Source organism: Silurus aristotelis, assembly GCF_946808225.1.
Source record: "Silurus aristotelis genome assembly, chromosome: 3".
In the NCBI taxonomy this organism is placed as follows: domain Eukaryota; kingdom Metazoa; phylum Chordata; class Actinopteri; order Siluriformes; family Siluridae; genus Silurus; species Silurus aristotelis.
Window position 1 is genome coordinate 17079461 of NC_139576.1, and position 20235 is coordinate 17099695.

Below are 20235 nucleotides of genomic sequence, written 5' to 3' on the forward strand. Positions count from 1 at the left end.
CTGGCCGCCACCAGCGGAGTTCCACAACCCACCTCCTTCATATTCCGGAAATGCGGCAGCTATAGAGGATTACGCTCAGGAGGAATACGTAACACCTGCGTCCTTGTTTTTGTGGACGCTACTCTAAGGCCTACAAGCTGGTCCCCCTTCTTGGCCTGCCCACAGCTCTAGAGACTACCGAGGTGTTGTTCCATCACATCGTTCAGAACTTCGGCGTCCCCGAGGAAATCGTGTTTGACTACAGTTCACATTCCATGTGTGGAAGGCATTCTTCCGGCTCCTGGGATTCACAGTCATTCTGTTCTTGTGACATCACCCTCAGACCAACGGACAGACGGGGGCAAGATACAGGAGCTCGGACGCTACCTCCGGTCATACTGCAACCAGAACCAAACGAGCTGGAACCGTTTTCTCCCCTGGGCCGAGTACGCACAGAACTTCCTGCACCAGGACACCACCGGCCTAACACGTTTCAGTGCATGCTGGGCTTCCAGCCACCTTTGTTTCCCTGGACAGACGAGCCCTCCAACGTTCCCGCAGTGGACTACTGGTTCCGGGAAAGTGTGCGTGTGTGGGAGTCAGCCCACACACAGCTCCGACGTGCCCTCAGAACCACCCGGAGGTTCGCAGAGCCTTAGGCAGGTCAATGACCTGGCCTATCGGCTCAACCTGCCTCCTCTGTACCGCATCCATCCAACCTTCCACATGTTTCTCCTAAAGCCCTCCACACCCCCTACCACACCCCCTACCACACCCCCTCTTTTTATCTACAGCACTGGAGTCGCTGTAGATCCTCCTCCGCCGGAAATGCTGGACCAGCCATCGGTGTACTCCGTCCGGTAAGTTTTAAACTTATGACGTAGGGGTAGCACCCTGGTATACCTCATGGACTGTGAGGGGTATGGACCAGAGGAACGATCATGGGTCCGCAGGCAGGACGTGCCTCGGGGGGCCATGGGCAGTCCAGGCGCTGAGTTAGGGCATCGAGAGCCGCCCCCTGGAGGAGATAATAGGGATCTTTGGCCAGGACTATATAAGTATTATGCAATGTCTCCTAATCTGTTAGGGAACCACCGGCCACGCTCCCCCTCGGCACCCAGCACACTCGCAGCACCTCGCCTTCATACTAATCACCTTCACCTGTCTCCAATCTACAACCTCCCTTTATAAGGCCCCTGTTCGCACTTACTCACTGTACGATCTACGGTTAATTCTGGCGATCATCCCTGGACTACCTGTGTTTTGGAACATACCTGTTTTCTGGTACATGCTGCTTCCTAGCTTCTGTTTGTTTTCCAAGGCTAATAAACGTCACATTCGTGTTCTGGTTTCAGACTCTTGATCAAAGTGTGACATAATCCTACATATAAATAAGAATTCATTCATTCATTTATTCATTCATTTTCTCCCGCTTATCCGTAATTCGGGTCGCGGGGGCAGCAGTCTAAGCAGGCCCCCGCCTTCGACTGCTGCCCAATCCTCACAGCACCATTCCTTACGGTCCCTCCTGCAGGTGGTGAGCCCACGGGAAGGCGGCCCCACATCACTCCGACGTCACGGACCTTGATATTCCCCTCGTAAGGGACCCCCGGAGCATAGAGGGTTAAGGGCCTAGCTCAAGGGGCTTGAACCCCAGACCTTCCGATCGGCAACCCAGCGCCTTAAACGCTGGAGCCACCACTCCCCCTCAAATAAATAATTAATAATAATAATAATTAATAAATAAGAATTATTTATGATTTTGTACCTCTTTTATCCCAGCCGAAGAAATGCATCTGTACAGTAGATAATCACAAGACAAACAAGATGAATCACAAAATTCTATTACATAAAAGGATTAGTGTAGTTTCTGATTAATGAATTCAATTTTTTTGTTTGTTTGTTTGTTATATAGAATATTTATCAATGGACAGTCACAAAGCAAAGATTTAAATCTTTAATGAACAAGCCAGAGGTAACAACTGTCTGAGGCAATATTATGACGAAACCTTGAGAAGGAACAGGTGGCTTGAAAAAGGTGGCTTGAAAAAAGCTACCGTTCTCCAAAAATAATATGGTGCATGTCTCATATTCCCAAAACTGTATCTGAACAATGCAACTAAGGCAGAGATGTTTAGGACTTACTGTTTTTGGCAAAAAATAACAACACAGCACATCACCAACAACACATCATACCAAATGTTAAGCATGGTGATGTAGAGCTGACGATTAGAGCTTGTTTTGTAGCTGCAGGATCAGGGGAACGTATGTTATTGTCTCAGAATATTCTTGAGACAAATTTGAGGCCATCTGTCCAGCATCTTAAACAGGGCTATAGAAAATAGTTTATTCAAAAGGACAATGATCCCAAAGACACACAAAAAACAACATCTGAATAAATAAAGAAGAAGAAAAAATCTACATGCTGGAATAGCCAAGTAAAAGTTGAGGATCCCAAGAGCAAGATACTAAGAGAAGTGTGCATAAACAAATATCCTCAAACATCAATGAAAATAGGGTTTTCCCCAAACCAATGTAAAAAACTCCTACAGAATACATTTACTTCATGTAATTGTGGTGGTGTCTTTGTTGTTTCCCAAACTGGGTTTTTAATTTTGGTGAATACCACCCAATTATAATTTAGGCCCCAACAAATAAAAAATAGACTTATAGGAGGGTATGTTTTCTTACTCCCGGAATCTAGCATAAAACGAGATAGATGCTATATTATTAGCATATAGCTAACTTTTCCTGCTTCAGCATAATAGCAGTATGTTTCTATGCTAATCGGTTTGGCTGTTTGTACTGTGTTCTGGTGTCATAGTTGCATAGTACAGCAAAAAAAATTATCAATGAAAGGTTTTTGGAAATGTTTTCATGCTATGTAATTCCTACTTTTTGTGCCAAATAGACACCACTGTGAAATGCCCACACTGTTCTGAATTGGCAGAAACTGTTGGGTTTTGTAGCTTTGAACAATAATTAAAATGTAGTTAATAATATACATATGGCATGCTGGCATAGTGGGTAGCATTGCTTCCTCAAAGCTCCTGGGTCCCTGACACAATCAGGTTATCTGTGTGGAGTTTTACATGTCCTCTCTGCTTCTCTGAGGTTGACCTCTAGGTTTTCCATTTCCCCTTGCCTCAAAAAATTGTGCTGGTAGATGGATTGTCTACCCTAAATTGTTGGTGTGAGTGGGTAAATGTGTGTGTATTGACTGATGTCCCTTTGAGGGTGAATTCCCACATCATACACAGTGCTCTTGGGACTAAAATTCACAAGGATAGAGCTTTTATTAAATATGAATGAATGAATGAATGAATAAATGAATGAATGAATGAATTATTTAATTAATGCTTATGCCTCTGCAAAATGCTTATTAAGTGACATCTATAAAATAACAAAGAATATAAACATTTTACTGAGGTAAGCTTAAGATAACTAATCTTTGTGTCAGCATTAAGGAACGTCAGTGTTTTCAAACTAGCAAAGCTCCAAACTTTTTTTTACATCCTATTTAGTAATGTATCACAGTGACAGAGTCATTAAGCCTTATGCAAGATTATAAGGATCATTAGCCTGTCAATCAGAAACTAGGTGCCCACCCAAAGACCTCCCCTTAGTATGAAGGTTCCGGCTAGGCACAATCAATCGAGCCTAAATTATTGCTGCTCATTGCTAAGACTCAATTACCACTCGGAGTTAATTAATTGAGTGCGTTGAACCCAGATGCAGACGAATCACACCCATTTGTGGAACTTCGGGATAAGTAATATTAACGAGATGCTAAATTGAGCCTCTAATGACATTATAAATCAACAACAAATCAGTTTAAAGAATGGGGACACGTTCTTCAGAGGGGAAAAGATGTAGAAAAATGAATGTACTATCCAATAAGCCATTGAGGAGATTGTTACATCCTACATACATCAAAAGTGAAAACCTGTCTAAAATCTGAAGTGTCCGTGTGCATGCAGTACACTTTCATTATTTACTGTGCAGTGTTGTGTAGCTATCTTTAAGCTCATACTGAAGACCTAGACTAGACAAAATTGGTAAAAGCACATTCCTTTTTATTACTGCCACATTTAACTGTGGATTTACCTTCCATTATATGTAATTCTTATATCATTTTACCTTAAGACTATGTGAATTCTCAAGTGTTGAATTATGCCAGGGTTCATCTAAAGTGCAAGACACCACTCATCTAACTCTCTTACTTCTTCTAATCTCTTTCATTTACCTAACTTGCCATCATTATGTCTGGACAGTATGTCTTCCTTTAGTTGTATAGAATGTTAAGTTAATGGCACAGCAGCTTTCAGAAGCCTGGGTGATAAATGTGTTTAGGCCAAAAGAATGGCCTGAAAATGTTATTTTGAGATGGATTCTATCTCTAAATTCCATTACAGACAATACCTCATTTCTGATAAGGCTCACATGTAGCATCAGCCTTTAACTTGTTACAAGGCCAATCATTCTGCATGACTTTAAGACTTTATATTCTAACGCAACACAATGTTACCTGGGTTAATTTGGTAATGTGGAGCAGCTTAAAATATGCGCTAAACGCAATTCAAGCAAATACGTACACTGCCTTTATAAAACTAGTAAAGGTGTCCCGCATTTCAGCACTATTAAATAATCTGTCCTGGCACAGCTACACTGTTTACTTACTCCAGTAAATTATTTATTTTGTCTTCTTCATAATTTATTCAAATGAAAGCAGGCTTTGGGCAATAGCAAACCGTGTTTCTTGTTCTCACTGCTTCCATCCCTTATACCCCTATCTTCCAGAACAGAGCTTGCATTAGAAAATATTTAGTCTTTATTTATTATGAGATTGTCTAGCACTAGATTGTACTTTGGGTAGAAAGCTGCTAAGAGCTTTAAAAAGCTAAATATATATAGCGTCTAAATATAAGTATATATGCTACTAAATATAACACACAATTTTTTTTTAGGAACATGTGCACAACACATTTATCCAATGAGCCATTCATGTGGAAGCAGCACAATGCAAAAAAAAGTTAAAGAGCATTTCATTTTCATATTAAACACCAGAATAAATAAAAACTATGATGCCAGCAACATATTTCGGTACTATGTTGGCTGTTTGTTTGTGTATTTCAGATACTGGAGTCTGTGATAATCGGTCCGTGTATCTTCTGGTCATTTTAGAAAGAAAAGTTTAAAAATTAAAAAGGACAGTTATTTTTATTTTCTTCTAATACTCCAGAACCAAACTACTGAAAAACAAGTAATTTTCCAGATTCTTTGTGAATGCACAGAAAAGAAAATGAAAAGAAAACTAAAACAACAAAAAAGTCCTTGAATTTGTTTTTGTCTAATTGCAGAACTACAGAATCAATATGCCACAGCAGTGTCAAATCAGAAGTAGGCAGAGCTTTTACAGTCTATAAAGGTAGTTGTGCTACCTAATATGCACCTGATAATTTCTTTTTTTTAGGTATCAACTATTTTAAATATATTTATTTTATTCTATGAATATCTACAATATTTTATTAAAAATCTTTTTAAATGTAATCACTTATATATATGGCTTAATGGTACGGAATAAACACAATCGTATGTACATGGGCCGTCGACTTCCGGATTACATCAGATGACTTAACTGCCTATTTACCCCCAATCAGCACTTTAACTTACACTTTAAGCGTCTCCTCCCATAAAAAACAATAATAAGGAAAATGCATTAAGCCACATTCAACGTTAGGAATCTGTTATGTTTTGATGTGATGTTAGCTCTTATGCTTTGGTGCTATGATGTCCGTTATGTTGCTTATGATTTTGTGTGTTCTTGGTTCAGAGTTTGTGTGTCTCGAGTCTCTGCCTTGTTCCCGAGGTTTTCCCGGTTTCCTAACTGTTTTCTGAGTTTTCTGAGTTTGTTTCACTTCTCTCTCTAAAACAAAAGTTGAATGACTAGAAGATACACAGACCCTAATGGTAGATTCAGATTCCTGTTCATCTTGTTTGCAGAACAAATTAAAACCCAAAATAGGCTTCTGCTGTTGTAGCTTATCCACCCTAAGGTTGGGTACCGCAAGTAATTTCTGCGCACCATGATTTTGTCAGGTGTTAGATGAAAAACAATCAGTGGTAAGGCACAATAACTCCACACTAATCTGTTTATGCACTGTTCACATTAACGGGACCATTGCTTTGGGCATGTATTTGAAGTTGGCTTCAGTATTAGATCTGTTCACTGTGGTATTTGGTGTGAGTGCATGTGTAGCTGAGTGTGCTTTGTCTCTCCTGTCTCAGCAGACTCCCTGTTCAGCAACCTCGGCTTGGGTGCAGTAGTGGGATTGGGCATGGCAGGCCTGCTGCTACTGCTTGTGCTGGTAGACATTAGCTGCTTCTTCCTGCGCCAGTGTGGCTTGCTCATGTGCATCACACGCAAGCTGTGCAGCAAGAAGACCGCCACCAGTGGCAAGAGCAAAGAAATGGAGGAAGGAAAGGCTGCCTATCTGTGAGTGTCCCTGAATGCTTTGTGCTTTGTTTTGAATGATTTGTTCTTTGTCCCTGCTTACTCATCTAAGCACTTGCTGGGTTTTTTTTCTCAGTTCTTCAAGTTGATTTATTATTAATATGTTTATTTGCCAGAACTTTTTTTTTCCCTTAACCCAAATACACCGTTTTCATTATTCTATTCAATTTACTTTGCATCATTCTCATTTTCATGCTCTGCACTACTGTCTGATGAAAGTAAGTAAAACATTTATTACATGCTGCTAGCCACAATGTGAATCCTAACAGCAGGATCTTCCTCATAAACAAGTAATATGTTTATTATAAACTGCAAGCAACAATGTGGAATAAAATAACAGGATCTTTCTTACACAATTCACATTTTGTTCCATGATATGACATAAGCTGTGTATCTATGGGATGGCCCAGAGGAGATATGTTCATTCTTGCAAGACTCTGACCTTTTGTAGAGGTGCTTTATCTAACTTCTTCATGTCTGCTGCCAAAAAAGTGTCTGTTCTCCAGTCATGTAATGTGTCTGTGAGACATCCTCTAGCAGTTGAGAATCAAATCCTGTCACGTTTGCTTGGCTATGAGTTCAGAAGGATTAGGGGGCGAGATTGCCTTCAGTTCCAATAACAAGTAGCAGGGCTTTAAAAGACTTCTTTGATACTCTCTTACACAGACTGTGGGATGGCCAGATAGGCCTCTTCTGATTCCTCACTGTCCTAAAGCCTCGCTTCTTATAACCTTATTAGAACCCTGATGCTTCTTGTGAACAGAGAGGCTGGCTTCCAGACAAAAAAAAAAGCCAGAAAGCGATAAAACTGTCACACAGCAATCTCTACAATCTGCAAGGCCACACGCTTCCTAAAAATATCACCAAACAACATACACACGCTGAAACGCTACGTATCCCATGTGTCAACATAATTAACCTGAAATCAGTTCAGCGCCATGTGCTAGGGTGGTACATAGATACTGTACTGATAATGATAAAGCTCTGAGAAAGCAAAAATCTTGTTTTTAGGATTGTCGTACAAGATCCGAGTTCCAGTGCACAGATTTGGTCTCAGTTTGAGTTTTATGTCAATAAATAAAAAAATGAAATTGTGTGGTTTGAAATGATATCTGTTTATGTTTTTGTTTAAAATATATTAACTGTTTAATCTGGATCATTTTATAGGTTGCATTCTTATAATTTATACACAATATTTGCTTTGAGAATTTTATTAGAAAAGTAAAGAGAAGGTCAGAAAGAGTTGCACTGTGTGTTTGTGGATTTAGAGAAAGCGTACGACAGGGTGCAGAGAGAGGAGTTGTGGTATTGTATGAGAAAGTCAGGTGTGTCAGAGAAGTATGTGAGGGTGGTGCAGGACATGTATGAGGACAGAGTGACAGCAGTGAAGTGTGCAGTAGCAACAACAGACTGGTTCAAGGTGGAGGTTGGATTGCATCCAGGATCGGTTTTGAGCCCTTTCCTGTTTGCAGTGGTGATGGACAGGTTGACGGACGAGGGCAGACAGGAGTCTCCGTGGACTATAATGTTTGCGGATAATATTGTATTTGTGGTGAGAGTAGGGAGCAGGTTGGGAAGAGCCTGGAGAGGTGGAAGTATGTGCTGGAGAGAAGAGGAATGAAAGTCAGCAAAGTAAGACAGAGTACATGTGTGGGAAATGAGAGGGAGGGCAGTGTAGTGGTGCAGTTGAAGGAAGATGTGGTGGAAAAGGTGGATGAGTTTAGGTACCTGGTGTCAACAGTGCAAAATAATGGAGAGTGTGTTAGAGAAGTGAAGAAAAGAGTGCAGGCAGGGTGGAGTGGGTGGAGAAGAGTGATAGCAGGAGTGATTTGTGATAGAAGAGTATCTGCAAGAGTGAAAGGGAAAGTTAATAGGACTGTGGTGAGACCTGCTATGTTGTATGGTTTAGAGACAGTGGCATTGACTAAAAGAAAGAATGTGGAGCTGGAAGCCGGTAGCGGAGCTGAAGATGTTGAGGTTTTCAGTTGGAGTGACGATGATGGACAGGATTAGAAACGAGTTTATTAGAGGGGCTGCGCATGTAGAACATTTTGGAGACAAGGTGAGGGAGGCGAGATTGAGATGTTTTGGACATGTGCAGAAGAGGGACATGGGGTATATCGTTAATGCGGAGGATAGAACTGCCAGGAAGGAGGAAAAGTGGAAGGCCAAGGAAGAGGTTTATGCATTTGGTGAGGTAAGACATGCAGGTAGTTGGTTTGAAAGAGGCAGATGTCGACAGGGAGGTATGAAAACGGATGATCCACTGTGGCAACCCATAATGGGAGAAGCCGATATAAGAAGAAGAAGATTCTTATAATTTTTGAACTGATGGTAAAAATAATGGGTAATGGGTTGTCTTCATAAATGCTAAACCACATCATTCTTATTACCATTTTTTTAATTTGTTTAAGTGTACATTTCATGAATTTACATTTAATTCTTTACGCCTTTCTGATGCTAAAAGTTCACCTTATGGTCTTCTAAATATATGATAATAGATAAATGTAGACGTGTAGTGCTGAACATCATATTCAGTAAAAATTTTCTTTTTAAATGCCTAAAATATTAGGCCAAAGACATACCGTACCCAAACTCAGGTAAAATAGAGACCGGTGTTAAATACACAAAATAATTGTATTCAGTAATAAATAATTTTTAATCATCCGTGTTAAGCATTCTAGGTTTAGCAAAATTTGACCAGTAACATCGGTATCCTTGTTCTGTCTCTCCAGGAAGCTGCCACTAAAAGAGGAGAACGGCAAAGAGTCCCTTAAACCGGATACAATCGAGATTAAAGTTCATGGTGACAACAGCCTACACACGGTGCCGGATGACAGCAGAGCGTAATGGAGCAGCTGCCGTGCACTTCGGGGACATGCACGAGCTACCCAGACACCAAAACAACGCAAAAACCCAGCAAGTTAATGAGAAAACAAACAAGAACATGGTTGAACAAGTCCCTTGCTAGAGACTGATTGTCAGGGGGATCTACAAAGAAACTGTGTACATATAAAAAAAAAAACGAAAAGGCTACACAGCAGTTGTTTTGTGATACATCTTTCAGAGGAGGCCTTTCTACAGAAAGGCTCTTGTTTATCTGTGATTGTTGTTCTTTCTTTTAAAGGCTGAAGCTTTGCGTGTGATTCTCTGTTACCGGAAGCGGTTTGATATGTGTTCTTTTCCCCAATATTTCTCTCACTCCAAGCTCGAAACCACATGCACTTCAATTTTCCAGAGAGAATTCATATGCACAAACACACTATTCATCCACAAAGGAATAGATTGCATCATGTCACAGTCTGACCGCTGTGTGTGGGCTTATGTGTGTGTTGTGGTATTGGGTAATTATAGTGTATTTCTGTTCTTGCCTTTTGGCCACTGTGCAGCATCAACCTCGGCCAGTAGTGTTTATTAAAATGCTACAGCTGTGACGTTAGAGAGACACGAACTTGAGATCACTTTTATAGCATTCCCTGGTTCTGTCCATACTTGCTTATGTCCAAACTCATGCACTGAAATGAACACTTTCTTAAATTGCATTCTGTTTAAATAAAAAAAAGACAGAATTTAAAACTACAATCTCTGTAAAATGGATCCCAGGATAGAAAACTGAACTCTTTCATTTCAGTAACATTTTTGTTATTGCTTACTGCCTGTCATTTCCGAATGCAGTGTGTGTGCGTGTGTGTGTGTGTGTGTGTGTGTGTGTGTGTGTGTGTGTGTGTGTGTGTGTGTGTGTGTGTGTGAGTGTGTGCGCGTGTGTGTGCACACACATGAGCAGATGTGGCAGTATGTTGTGGTAAAGTTTGTGAAAAGTGTAAAATAAAAGAGAAAGTATAAAGGATACACGTGACTTGCAAACACTGTGTGGCAAGTTGGAAAGAATAGAGTGAACATATGCAGTTGATGAAAATGTGATCTGCACAAATGTTTCAGTGTAAATATACAATAGTATTACTTTTGCAAATGAGGGGAACAAAGGCACCAGTTATGAAATGTATTTGTGTAACACAGACTCTGTATTAATTTCATAAGACCTCCATTGCTTGTTGGCATTCCTCATTAATAATTTCATAATAGGACTTGACTGTGCTCAGTTTGCTGGAAAGACAGGTATTGTTTCCTGCAGTCTTAAGTCCTGTTTTTTATTGCTGGCTATGTGCGTAATCTGTTCATCATTTGCAATGTTTCTCCACAAATTCATTAATAAGCTTTACCAGACTCTGACTCATGACTCATTAGGAGGGTCAGAATACAAATGAACAAACATAAAAGATGAATACACATGCAGAATTATAGAATCCCAGAAAGTAAGAGTAATGAGGACTGAGAAACATCATACTCTGTCCAGGAATTCAAAAAAAACAATTAACAAACCTGCATGAAAAATCTCAATATGCATTGCATATTGTAACTAATCTGATTCCCTCTGTCGATTTTAAAAACAAAAGGAGAAAGCCAGTTGCACCAGCAAAGTATAGCGCTATTGTAAAATTCCATATATTTGAACATATATATATATATATATATATATATATATATATATATATATATATATATATATATATATATATATTTGCAATTTCATCTGACAACTGAAATTTTAATACTTGGGCCATGAATACCCAAGTTATACCTTAAATGTACAAACAAACCTAGGTGACAACTCAGAAACAACTCAGTGATTCGTTTCAAAGTGAGAAATGCTGCCGAGGCAAATTAAAGAGCATTTTATCTTTAAATCCACTTTGCATTTTTTTCTCAGTCATGGATGTTGTATTTCCAGTTTATATTAAAAAAGGTATGGTCATCTGATTGGCTGGTCTTTGTGCAATGTGTCAACACAAAGTATTGATCTACATGCACTTAACAACATCCTTTCAGTGGCTGTATAGCAGCTCATATTCTAAAAATGCTGTTTTTAATGAACTACTGTATACTTAACATCCGATTTACGACCAATTTACATCCTAACTCCTTTACCTGGAGCAACTGGCCTTGAGGTCCACTGAGCGATCTTAGGTAAAATCTCCACCTTTAAAATGTTTAAAACGTGTAATCTGTTCACAGTCTACCAATTAAAATTCTCATTGGGTTTTTTGAGATCATCTGTTTAGCTGAATCTCAATCAGACACTGTCATGTTTCATTCATCCAAATGATTTCTCCAAAGGTTACACAGCGTTCTAAGTTACATCTGTGCTGCTTCTTAAAGATTCCAACCTCTTCACTGTCAGCCCAAATAAAAGTGCTGGAATGTTTGTTTGTTTACATTCAGCTTGTCTGCTACATTGGGAATGGGGGCTTTGGGGTGGGTTGGGAAAGTTTTGTCCATCCATAAATCCAACCATACTTGTGGAACTCTTGTAATCCAGTGTAATTTTCAGCTGTAAATAAAAGTGTCCTGATATTAAAAAAAATAACAATGTGACTTCTTTATGAGCTACATCAGCTTTCACCACACCTCAAGGTTAAGTCCATAAACTACAGGGGATTCACAGTGTAGCATTTACAGAGGATCTTGTCAGAATAGATAACTAGGATTTAAAGTTTGGTGTCCAAACTTTGTGTTGTAGGGCTTATCATGCTTAAAGGTCAAGAAATAAAAAAGTCCATAAAGATGAATTAAGGTGTAACACTGTAAGAAAATCATTGTAACAGTGGCATAAAAAATATGATGGGATATGATGATTATCAGAGATTAACATGTACTAATATTATCATCAAATTTCAACATAAGCATGGGCCTAAACAATATCAAAAGCACTGACCTACATTTAGAACCTAAATTTTAATATTTGTTCAGTGAAATTGAACTGAACTGAATTTAATCCCAACAGTCTATTCTCTTTATTTCGTAGCATTTCTCTTGGCTGCACTGTTTCCATTATGTGTATGTGGATGTTGTCCAATCAGATTTTAGCCTCTACAGTATGTGCTGCCATGTTAATCTAATCTTCCCAGGGCCTTCAAAGTCAGTAGTGCTGGCCTTTTTACCTTAGAGAATATTAGCAATGGATCTGTTTTTTTAACTAATTAGATTTCAAATTCTCCTCATAGCGTCAGCATTTTTCGGTCCTCTTTTAGCCAAGTTCGACTAGCAAAACACGTCTGTAGCGCTCTGCACACATTAATACATCTGAGTTAGACATTTATGCCTACGGAGGAAGAGAAATTGATTTGGTCTCAGACATACTTAAAAATAAATTTTTTAAGAAAAGCTAGACGTTGTGAGGAGAGGTTGGCCAACCCATAAGATAGCTAGCTCGTCTCAGCCCAGGAAATAGTTTGTTCGCCACTTCCAGACCAGTGAATACGAGCCGTACCACTGGCTTACAGCCTCAGAGAAGCAGTGCAAATTATGATTATGCATCTCTTGTATTTTATTTAAATGTTGTGGTTTTTTTTTATGTTATTAGACAAATTTCGATTCTTAACTGCTCCAGATGATGTAGGTGGCATAGTTGCAGTTGTAGTGTAGAGTTTTGGATCTTTCTTTAGTAAAAGGGTATTTACCCTCCATATGCAAACTGCCTCTCTCTGTAATGGCATGCATTGCTATATTGCGTTTTTGTATAGTAAGTCCCCACTGAAGGCCCAGGTACCAAACGCACGGCCCGCCACTGTATATTTATTATGTCTGTGAGGCAACTATTCACTAAGATTCAGGTTGTTTTATTTATGTTTCTGTGAAGACAGATGACAGAGATGGCAGAGCGCACCCCCTGTCTGTTTTCCTGTTTTCTTTATTTTACAAAAGCACAGTGTTTTGTTGTTATTATGAGTGTATACAAATAAAAGTAAACCCTTTACAAATTTGAATGATTTACTGCTCTTATCTGTATATCTGTATATGTTTAAGCGCTATGAGGAAAAAATTACACAAAACGCAACGGCGTGTTTGTCGACCCCAGAGGGTTCATTGTGTGCATTTGGGCGGATTTTGGTGGGGGGAGTGGTAGCTCCAGCCGTTACGGTGCTAGGTTACTGATCGGAAGGTCAGGGGTTCAAGCCCCGGTATCGCCAAGCTGCCACTCTTGGGTCCTTGAGCAAGGCCCTTAACCTTTTATGCTCCAGGGGCGCCGTATCATGGCCGACCCTGCGCTCTGACCCCAGCTTCTAAGCATGCTGGGATATGCAAAGAACAAATTTCACTGTGCTGTAATGTATATGTGACAAATAAAGGCTATTCTATTCTATTCTATAATTTGAAACTTGGCACATCAGTAAAATTAATGTTTACTGATAAAAAAAAATTTTTATTCGTTTCTAATTTATTTTTTATATTTGAGTAAAGAAAAGACATTGTGAATAAATGTGTGTTGCGTTGAAGGTTTTAATTTCAGCTCTTTGTATTTATTCTTAATTTTAATAAAAATGGTCAAACAGAAATGCATACTGTGCTAATAAAATTTGAGCCGTTAAAATGTATTTGCTTTAACATGTTATTAACATGATATTTTGACAGCCCTAATTAATATATTATTACAAAACGAATTTCTAATTTTGTTATTTGTATCCAGGCTAAACAACCACAATATAGAACACAAGCAGAGAAAAGATGATGATCAGGTAATCAGGATGTCTCTGTTCTCAGTCATGTTTACATTGCTGACTCCCTCTGTCTCATCCACTTTAGCCACATACTTGTTGTTGCCTTCTGCCTTATTTGTTGTTAGCGTAATTACTAGCCTACGTCTGTGGAGTGTGATAGCCAGGAAATTATACACCATTGGTAGATTAAAAAAGCTGCGCAAAGACAGGAATTAGGTTGATGGTCTGAAAACGGCACGCAATGAGAACAAATATTGACATTTCACTAAAACAAAAGTACATTAACGAGCCTGTTTTCAAAATGTAAGGAGTAGAAAGTAAAGATATTTGTGTAAAAATTTAATGAGTGAAAGTAAAAAAGTAAAAAAAAATATATAGTCAAGTAAAGTACTGATCCAAGAAAGATCTACTTTAGTACAGTGACAAATTATTTGTACTTTGTTACTTCCCACCTCTGCTAATCAGTACTCTGTGCCAAGATTCATTATTGGGCTAGGAGAGAACACAGCAAGAAGTTAATTTTTTTGCTAATATTTCTAGATTAACTGTTGGACATACAGTTTACTGTACATGGATAAACTCTCCTAACTAGAAGTTTTCTTAAAATTACAGTAGGTAGGGTTCTTAAAAAATAAAATAAAATCAGTCAGGGGAGAGGAGAAAAGGTGAAAATATGTGTAATGTTCCTTAGCTTCTGTGAGTCACTGACAATTCTATAAAAAGTTATTTATTGTCAGCTTTGTGTCAGTTGAATTTGGCAGGAATTTTGTACGTATACATCGTATACCTACTCACACATGAAAAATGTCACCACACACACACACGCAAACACGCACACACACACACACACACACACACACGCAAACATGCACACACACACACACACACACACACACACACTTTCCTAGTTGAAAGCTGTTAAAATAAACTTTGGCTATTTTGTGCCTGACAGGAGGAACAACCAATATAAAGTGAGTGTGTGTGTGTGTGTGTGTGTGTGTGTGTGTGTGTGTGTGTGTGTGTGTGTGTGTGTGTGTGTGTGTGACAAAAAGAGAGAGAGAGAGAGAGAGAGAGAGAGAGAGAGAGAGAGAGAGAGAGAGAGAGAGAGAGAGAGAGATTTCTGTGTAGTATAACATTAAAAATTCAAGTTTTACTGAGTGAAAAAAAGCAATCAGAGTGTTTTCATCTGCTGCTATTTAGCTAGCATGCTAACATCTAGTTAGCTTTTCAGCTTACCTTAATAGTTGCTAACAATGTTTATTTCCCGGTTATTTATGCATTTCAGACACAGTTCTATCATATGTTTAATGTCATGACACTGTAAAAACATACAAAATCAAATGTAATCAAACCAAATGTAATTAAGCTTCTGTAAAATCTTTTATTCTGTAGCCTTAAGTGTATATATACTATACATCAATATAAATGTTTAAGCTGGATTCACTGATTTAGATATTGACTAGAGATGTTGAGAGCCATAAAGCATTAGGAATATTAGATTATGCTTTAAAATCAATATGACATGTATGTTTTAAGCTTACAGTGTTTTTGCTCCTTCTCATTTTAGGAATATTACTTACAGGTAGACACTGCATACCAAATGCATACTGTAGCAAATCAAAGTTGAAATATAACACAAGTTTTTCACTGTTTTGTAGATCATATTACACTTCTGCAATCAATACTAGAAAACAACAGGGAATGTTTGACAGACACATGCAGAGTTAAAGGCTGGCATTACACTACTAATTACCTTTCTCACTACCTGTAGAAAATGTTTTCCTGTTGTCTATAATGTAATATCACATATTGTCAAGGTAGAAATTGCAATGTAAAAACTATTAAATAGTAAATCTAAAAAAAGGTGCAAGCAGGTTTTAAAGGTATCTGTAGCGTGTATTTCGATTTAATTTATGTTAATTATTATTATTCTATATTATACTTTTTAAAATGTCAGTCTCTTAAGCATTTGACAAAAAATAAATACACGTTTCTACATTGGCATAATTATTTAAAGTAGTAAGAAACATATTATTCTGACGTGTCTCATTTTGACTTCAATTAAAATGTAAATATTTGCTGTGTACTAGCTTAAATAATGTTAATATAAGGAATCTAAGTCTCAATCTAGATTTTAGTAAAGTTGCTTTGTGATTGTTTAAAATGCAAAAAACATTTAATTTCATTTTATTATCAGTTAGTGTAGGCTGATGCTGTGTTCTGAGAAACCAAGTGTGCTGTCTTTTCTCTATAATGTCAAGACAAGTTTGGTAAATAGCCAAATGAATTCTGCCCAGATTGTGCCCCTTTTTAGCTTCCATACTCTATGCATTGGCCTCCACTTGCATTATTTGTTTAATGCTTATTGCTCTTGATTCTTGTTACCATGGTAGTTAAGGACTTCCCCCTGTTTCTTATTACCTCTATAGCATTTGCCTATAAATACCCTCTGTGGGTTGTTTTTATTTTTTTATATTTAGTTATGCAGTTCTTCAATTGCTATCTTATTTTTTTCTGTTTTCTTTTGTGGATTTATCCATTATAGATTATTTGTGTTTTGACCTTAAGTCACAGGAATCTTCTAGAGGTTTCTTAACCCCTATTAAACTCATTTTATGTTCATCCTGCACGAATACTCCTCCACCTGCATTTCAGAGTTATATTAGGCAGATCACAAACATGTGCAAAGCCTTGTCATGCATTTTACTGCTGATTTAATGGCAAAGTTGTCTTTAATGGTGTATTCTAGCTCTGTGTGGGAAGGAATTAGGCAGAGCTTGAGAATCTATTTAAACTAGCATCAAACAAAACACGTTTGTCAAAGGGACAGACATCAGTCGAGTCATTAGTCCTGTGAATTTGTGCTTAATGTGCCATGACTAAGCCTTGATGCAGTCTCTTCACTGACTGTTATGACTGCATTGAGTTCCTGCTGTTTAGGTATGGAGGCAATTCACTCATTCACTTTTGCTTACTCTTTTCAAGCAGCTTATTTGGAGAGGTGCGACCCCTCAAAAAATTAGCCACAAAGCCCTCAGCCATGACAACTTTCTCAAGTAGAGACATTAATGGAAAAGATTTAACACAATGTACTCTGCTCTGAAGCAGCCTTCTTGTATAAATAGTGGATAAAAGTCTTCTTACAGAAAAGCCCACAATAGTAACAATTATACATTTCATTATTAAAAAACAACTATTTTTGAAAATTATATACCTATTTTTAGATGTGTGCATCCGTCATACAAATTGGTATGAATTATTTTTTTTCAATGACAACCATAATGCGTTAGAAAAAATATATTAATATAAACCTTGTGCTTTGCATTGCAGAAAGGATTTCAGAATTTGGCAGCACTGAAAAAAAAGAGAGGACAAAAATCATCTGGTCTTTATTAGGTCTTAGATAAGTACAACCTCAGATAAACAACATGACATATTGCATTACGTCATTATTTATTTTACGAAAATAAAGCCTACGTTGAAACAATGTGTAAAAAACTAAGTACATCCTTACAACTTTTATAAGAATTCAGAGAATTAAAAGTCTGCTTTTCAAAAGCCAAATGCTGCTAATCAAATGCCCATGATTCATTGATTATTAGCAAGTGTGACCACCTTTTAAATAGATGAAGTTGTTGGTCTGGAGCATTCAGATGTGTTAAAGAAATGCAAAGGAAGAAAGACTTCAGCAGTGATCTTAGAGAAGCAATTATTGCTGCCTATCAATCTTGGAAGGGTTATAAGACCATTTCCAAACAATTTAAATTCCATTATTCTGCAGTGAGGGACATTATTCACATGTGGATACCATTCAAGTCAGTTGCCAATCTTCCCAGAATTGGACATCCCACAAAAAACACCCAAGGTCAAATCTAACAATGCTCAGAGAAATTGCAAAAAAAAAAAAATAAAAAAAAAAATGTACATTTCAAAACTACATGCTTCAGTTAGTATGTTAAATGTTAAAGTTCACGAGTTCTCTATAAAAATGGCATGGCAGCACAACTTAGGTTTATAAGACACTTAGAACAATGTTCTTCGAACAGATAAGACCAAAGTGAAGATGTTTTGCCATAATGTACAGACCATGTTTGGGAAAAAAAAAAAAGTGCAAACACCTCGTAAAAACTGTCAAGCACTGTGATGAAGGCGTGATTTGGCCTTGAATTGCAGCCACAGTACCTGGACAACTTGCACTCAAGTGAGTTGGTTATAAACTCCTCTGTATACCAAAATATTTTAGAGTCCAATATGAGGCCATCTTTCTTACAGTTAAAAATTGGGTCATGCAACACGATAATGATCCCAAGCACTTCAGCAATCTACAACAGAGTGGCTGAAAAAAAAACAGAATCGAGGTGGTTTAATGGCCCAGTTAAAGTGCAAACCTTAACCTGACTGAAATGCTTTGGCAGGACCTTAAAAGAGCTGTGTATAAACAAATGTCCACAAACCTTAATGTTCTAAAGCAACATTGGAATAAAGAGTAAGCCAAAATTTCACCACAATTATGTGAGAGGCTCTTTAAAGTCTCTTAAATTAAATAACACTTCTGTTAAATAATAACTAATATTATTGTGTTTAAACACTGTTAAGATCACACAAAAATGCAGATTTTGGTCATCTGGATTATTATGCAGATATTATTATTTTTTTTATTAAATTTTTTTTATTTTTATTTTTATTTTTGGCTAGGTGATAAAGTAAACAACATCTGTGCTGTCCACACCGATTAGAGTTTATTAAAAAAACGTTTCATTCCTTTATTACCATCCCGTCATTTGATATAGTCTATTAGTTTAACAGGCTTAACATTTCAGACTACAATGATTGGTATGCAATTAAACTATTTTGTATGTGAAGGTTTTAAAAAAAAGTCAGTTTAATTTAATTTATTTCCTTTCCTTTCCTACTTTAATAAAAGTAGACTTAAAAATTATGAAAATCTTTTTATTTCTAAAATATGGCAGTAAAAGTATGTCTGTTTGCTTGAGAGAGAGAGAGAGAGGGGGGGGGGGTCAGAGCTGAGAGGTGGAATGAGAGAGAACATGAGAGAAAGACCACAAATGTGGAGAAAGACAAAAAGTAAATAGTAAATAGTCTGATTAAAAGCCTGCTTTTTTAATCCTGTTACATTGCATATAAAGTCTCTGTTTGCATGTTTGAGAGAAACTAATTTGCCTTTTTGGAGTAATAGTAATTTGAGGTTTATCATTTCAAACCTCTCACATTTCTAACTTAAACTACCAGGTATGATTCCATATTTCACACACACACAAAAACACACACACACACACACACACACACACACACACACACACACACACACACACACACACACACACACACTCACACACACACACACACACACACACACACACACACACACACACACACACACACACACACGTCCTAACTGTTTTTCCTACAGTATTTGCACAGCATGATTTCTCATTGAAAACTGAGCTCTTCTAAAGTTAAACTGTAGAATCATTTTTGTCTCTATTTGTAAACAGGGATGTTAAGAAAATAATGTAAAAGATAAATATATAAATAATATTTTATAAATATTTTATACATTAATGATTTTAAAGATTAAATTCAATAAAATGCAACACTACAGGCAAGGACATTGTAGTTAAAAAAATATTATTTTGTGTACAAATAACTGACCTTAGTTAGTTCAGAAACAGAAATTGTGATAGACTAAAGTGTATTGTTGTGGCACTTAAAACGTGGTCCTGTTGTTAGGACCAGTCTTTAGATCATAAATCAGTGTTTATGTCTAGTCTAAATAATAGTGTAAATAATACATTTTACTCTCTCTTGTCATAGTTTCTGCCTACAAAGACTCTAAATATGTTTGGGACAAGATCATAACATTTATTTATTTTTAGCAACATATAGTTTGTAATGTTCCTATTAGAGTAGAAAATGTATATAACAGTATACAATACAATATAATATAACAGTAATATAATATAGCACAATTACAGCTTTTAGAAACAAAAAACAAATGAGACAAAACAAATTTTAGTTTTTAATTTACCTGCTGTGTGCTTAAATCGGAGGAAAAGGGCTTTAAATTTGCAAATCAATGAGCTGTGTTGTGTAATTTCTTTAAAAGCCTTTTGTATTATTTTCAAACTCTGTGTCATTTCATTTACCTCTCATATGCTCCCCACT

The 20235-nt window shown here is 37.4% G+C and overlaps 1 protein-coding gene across 2 annotated transcripts in view; it reads left to right on the top strand.

Moving 5' to 3' along the window:
- Positions 1-10927, top strand: part of ncam2 (neural cell adhesion molecule 2) — a 194245-nt gene extending 183318 nt beyond the window's left edge. Inside the window, exons 16-18 of one of the 2 annotated variants that reach the window (XM_083536557.1) lie at positions 6268-6475; positions 9229-10742; positions 10804-10927. In XM_083536557.1, coding sequence (XP_083392683.1) covers positions 6268-6475; positions 9229-9343 — 323 coding nt within the window. In that variant the 3' untranslated portion in view covers positions 9344-10742; positions 10804-10927. The remainder of the gene's footprint in view (positions 1-6267; positions 6476-9228; positions 10743-10803) is intronic. The other variant, XM_083536558.1, reaches the window with a different exon arrangement.
- Positions 10928-20235: the final 9308 nt, after the last annotated feature.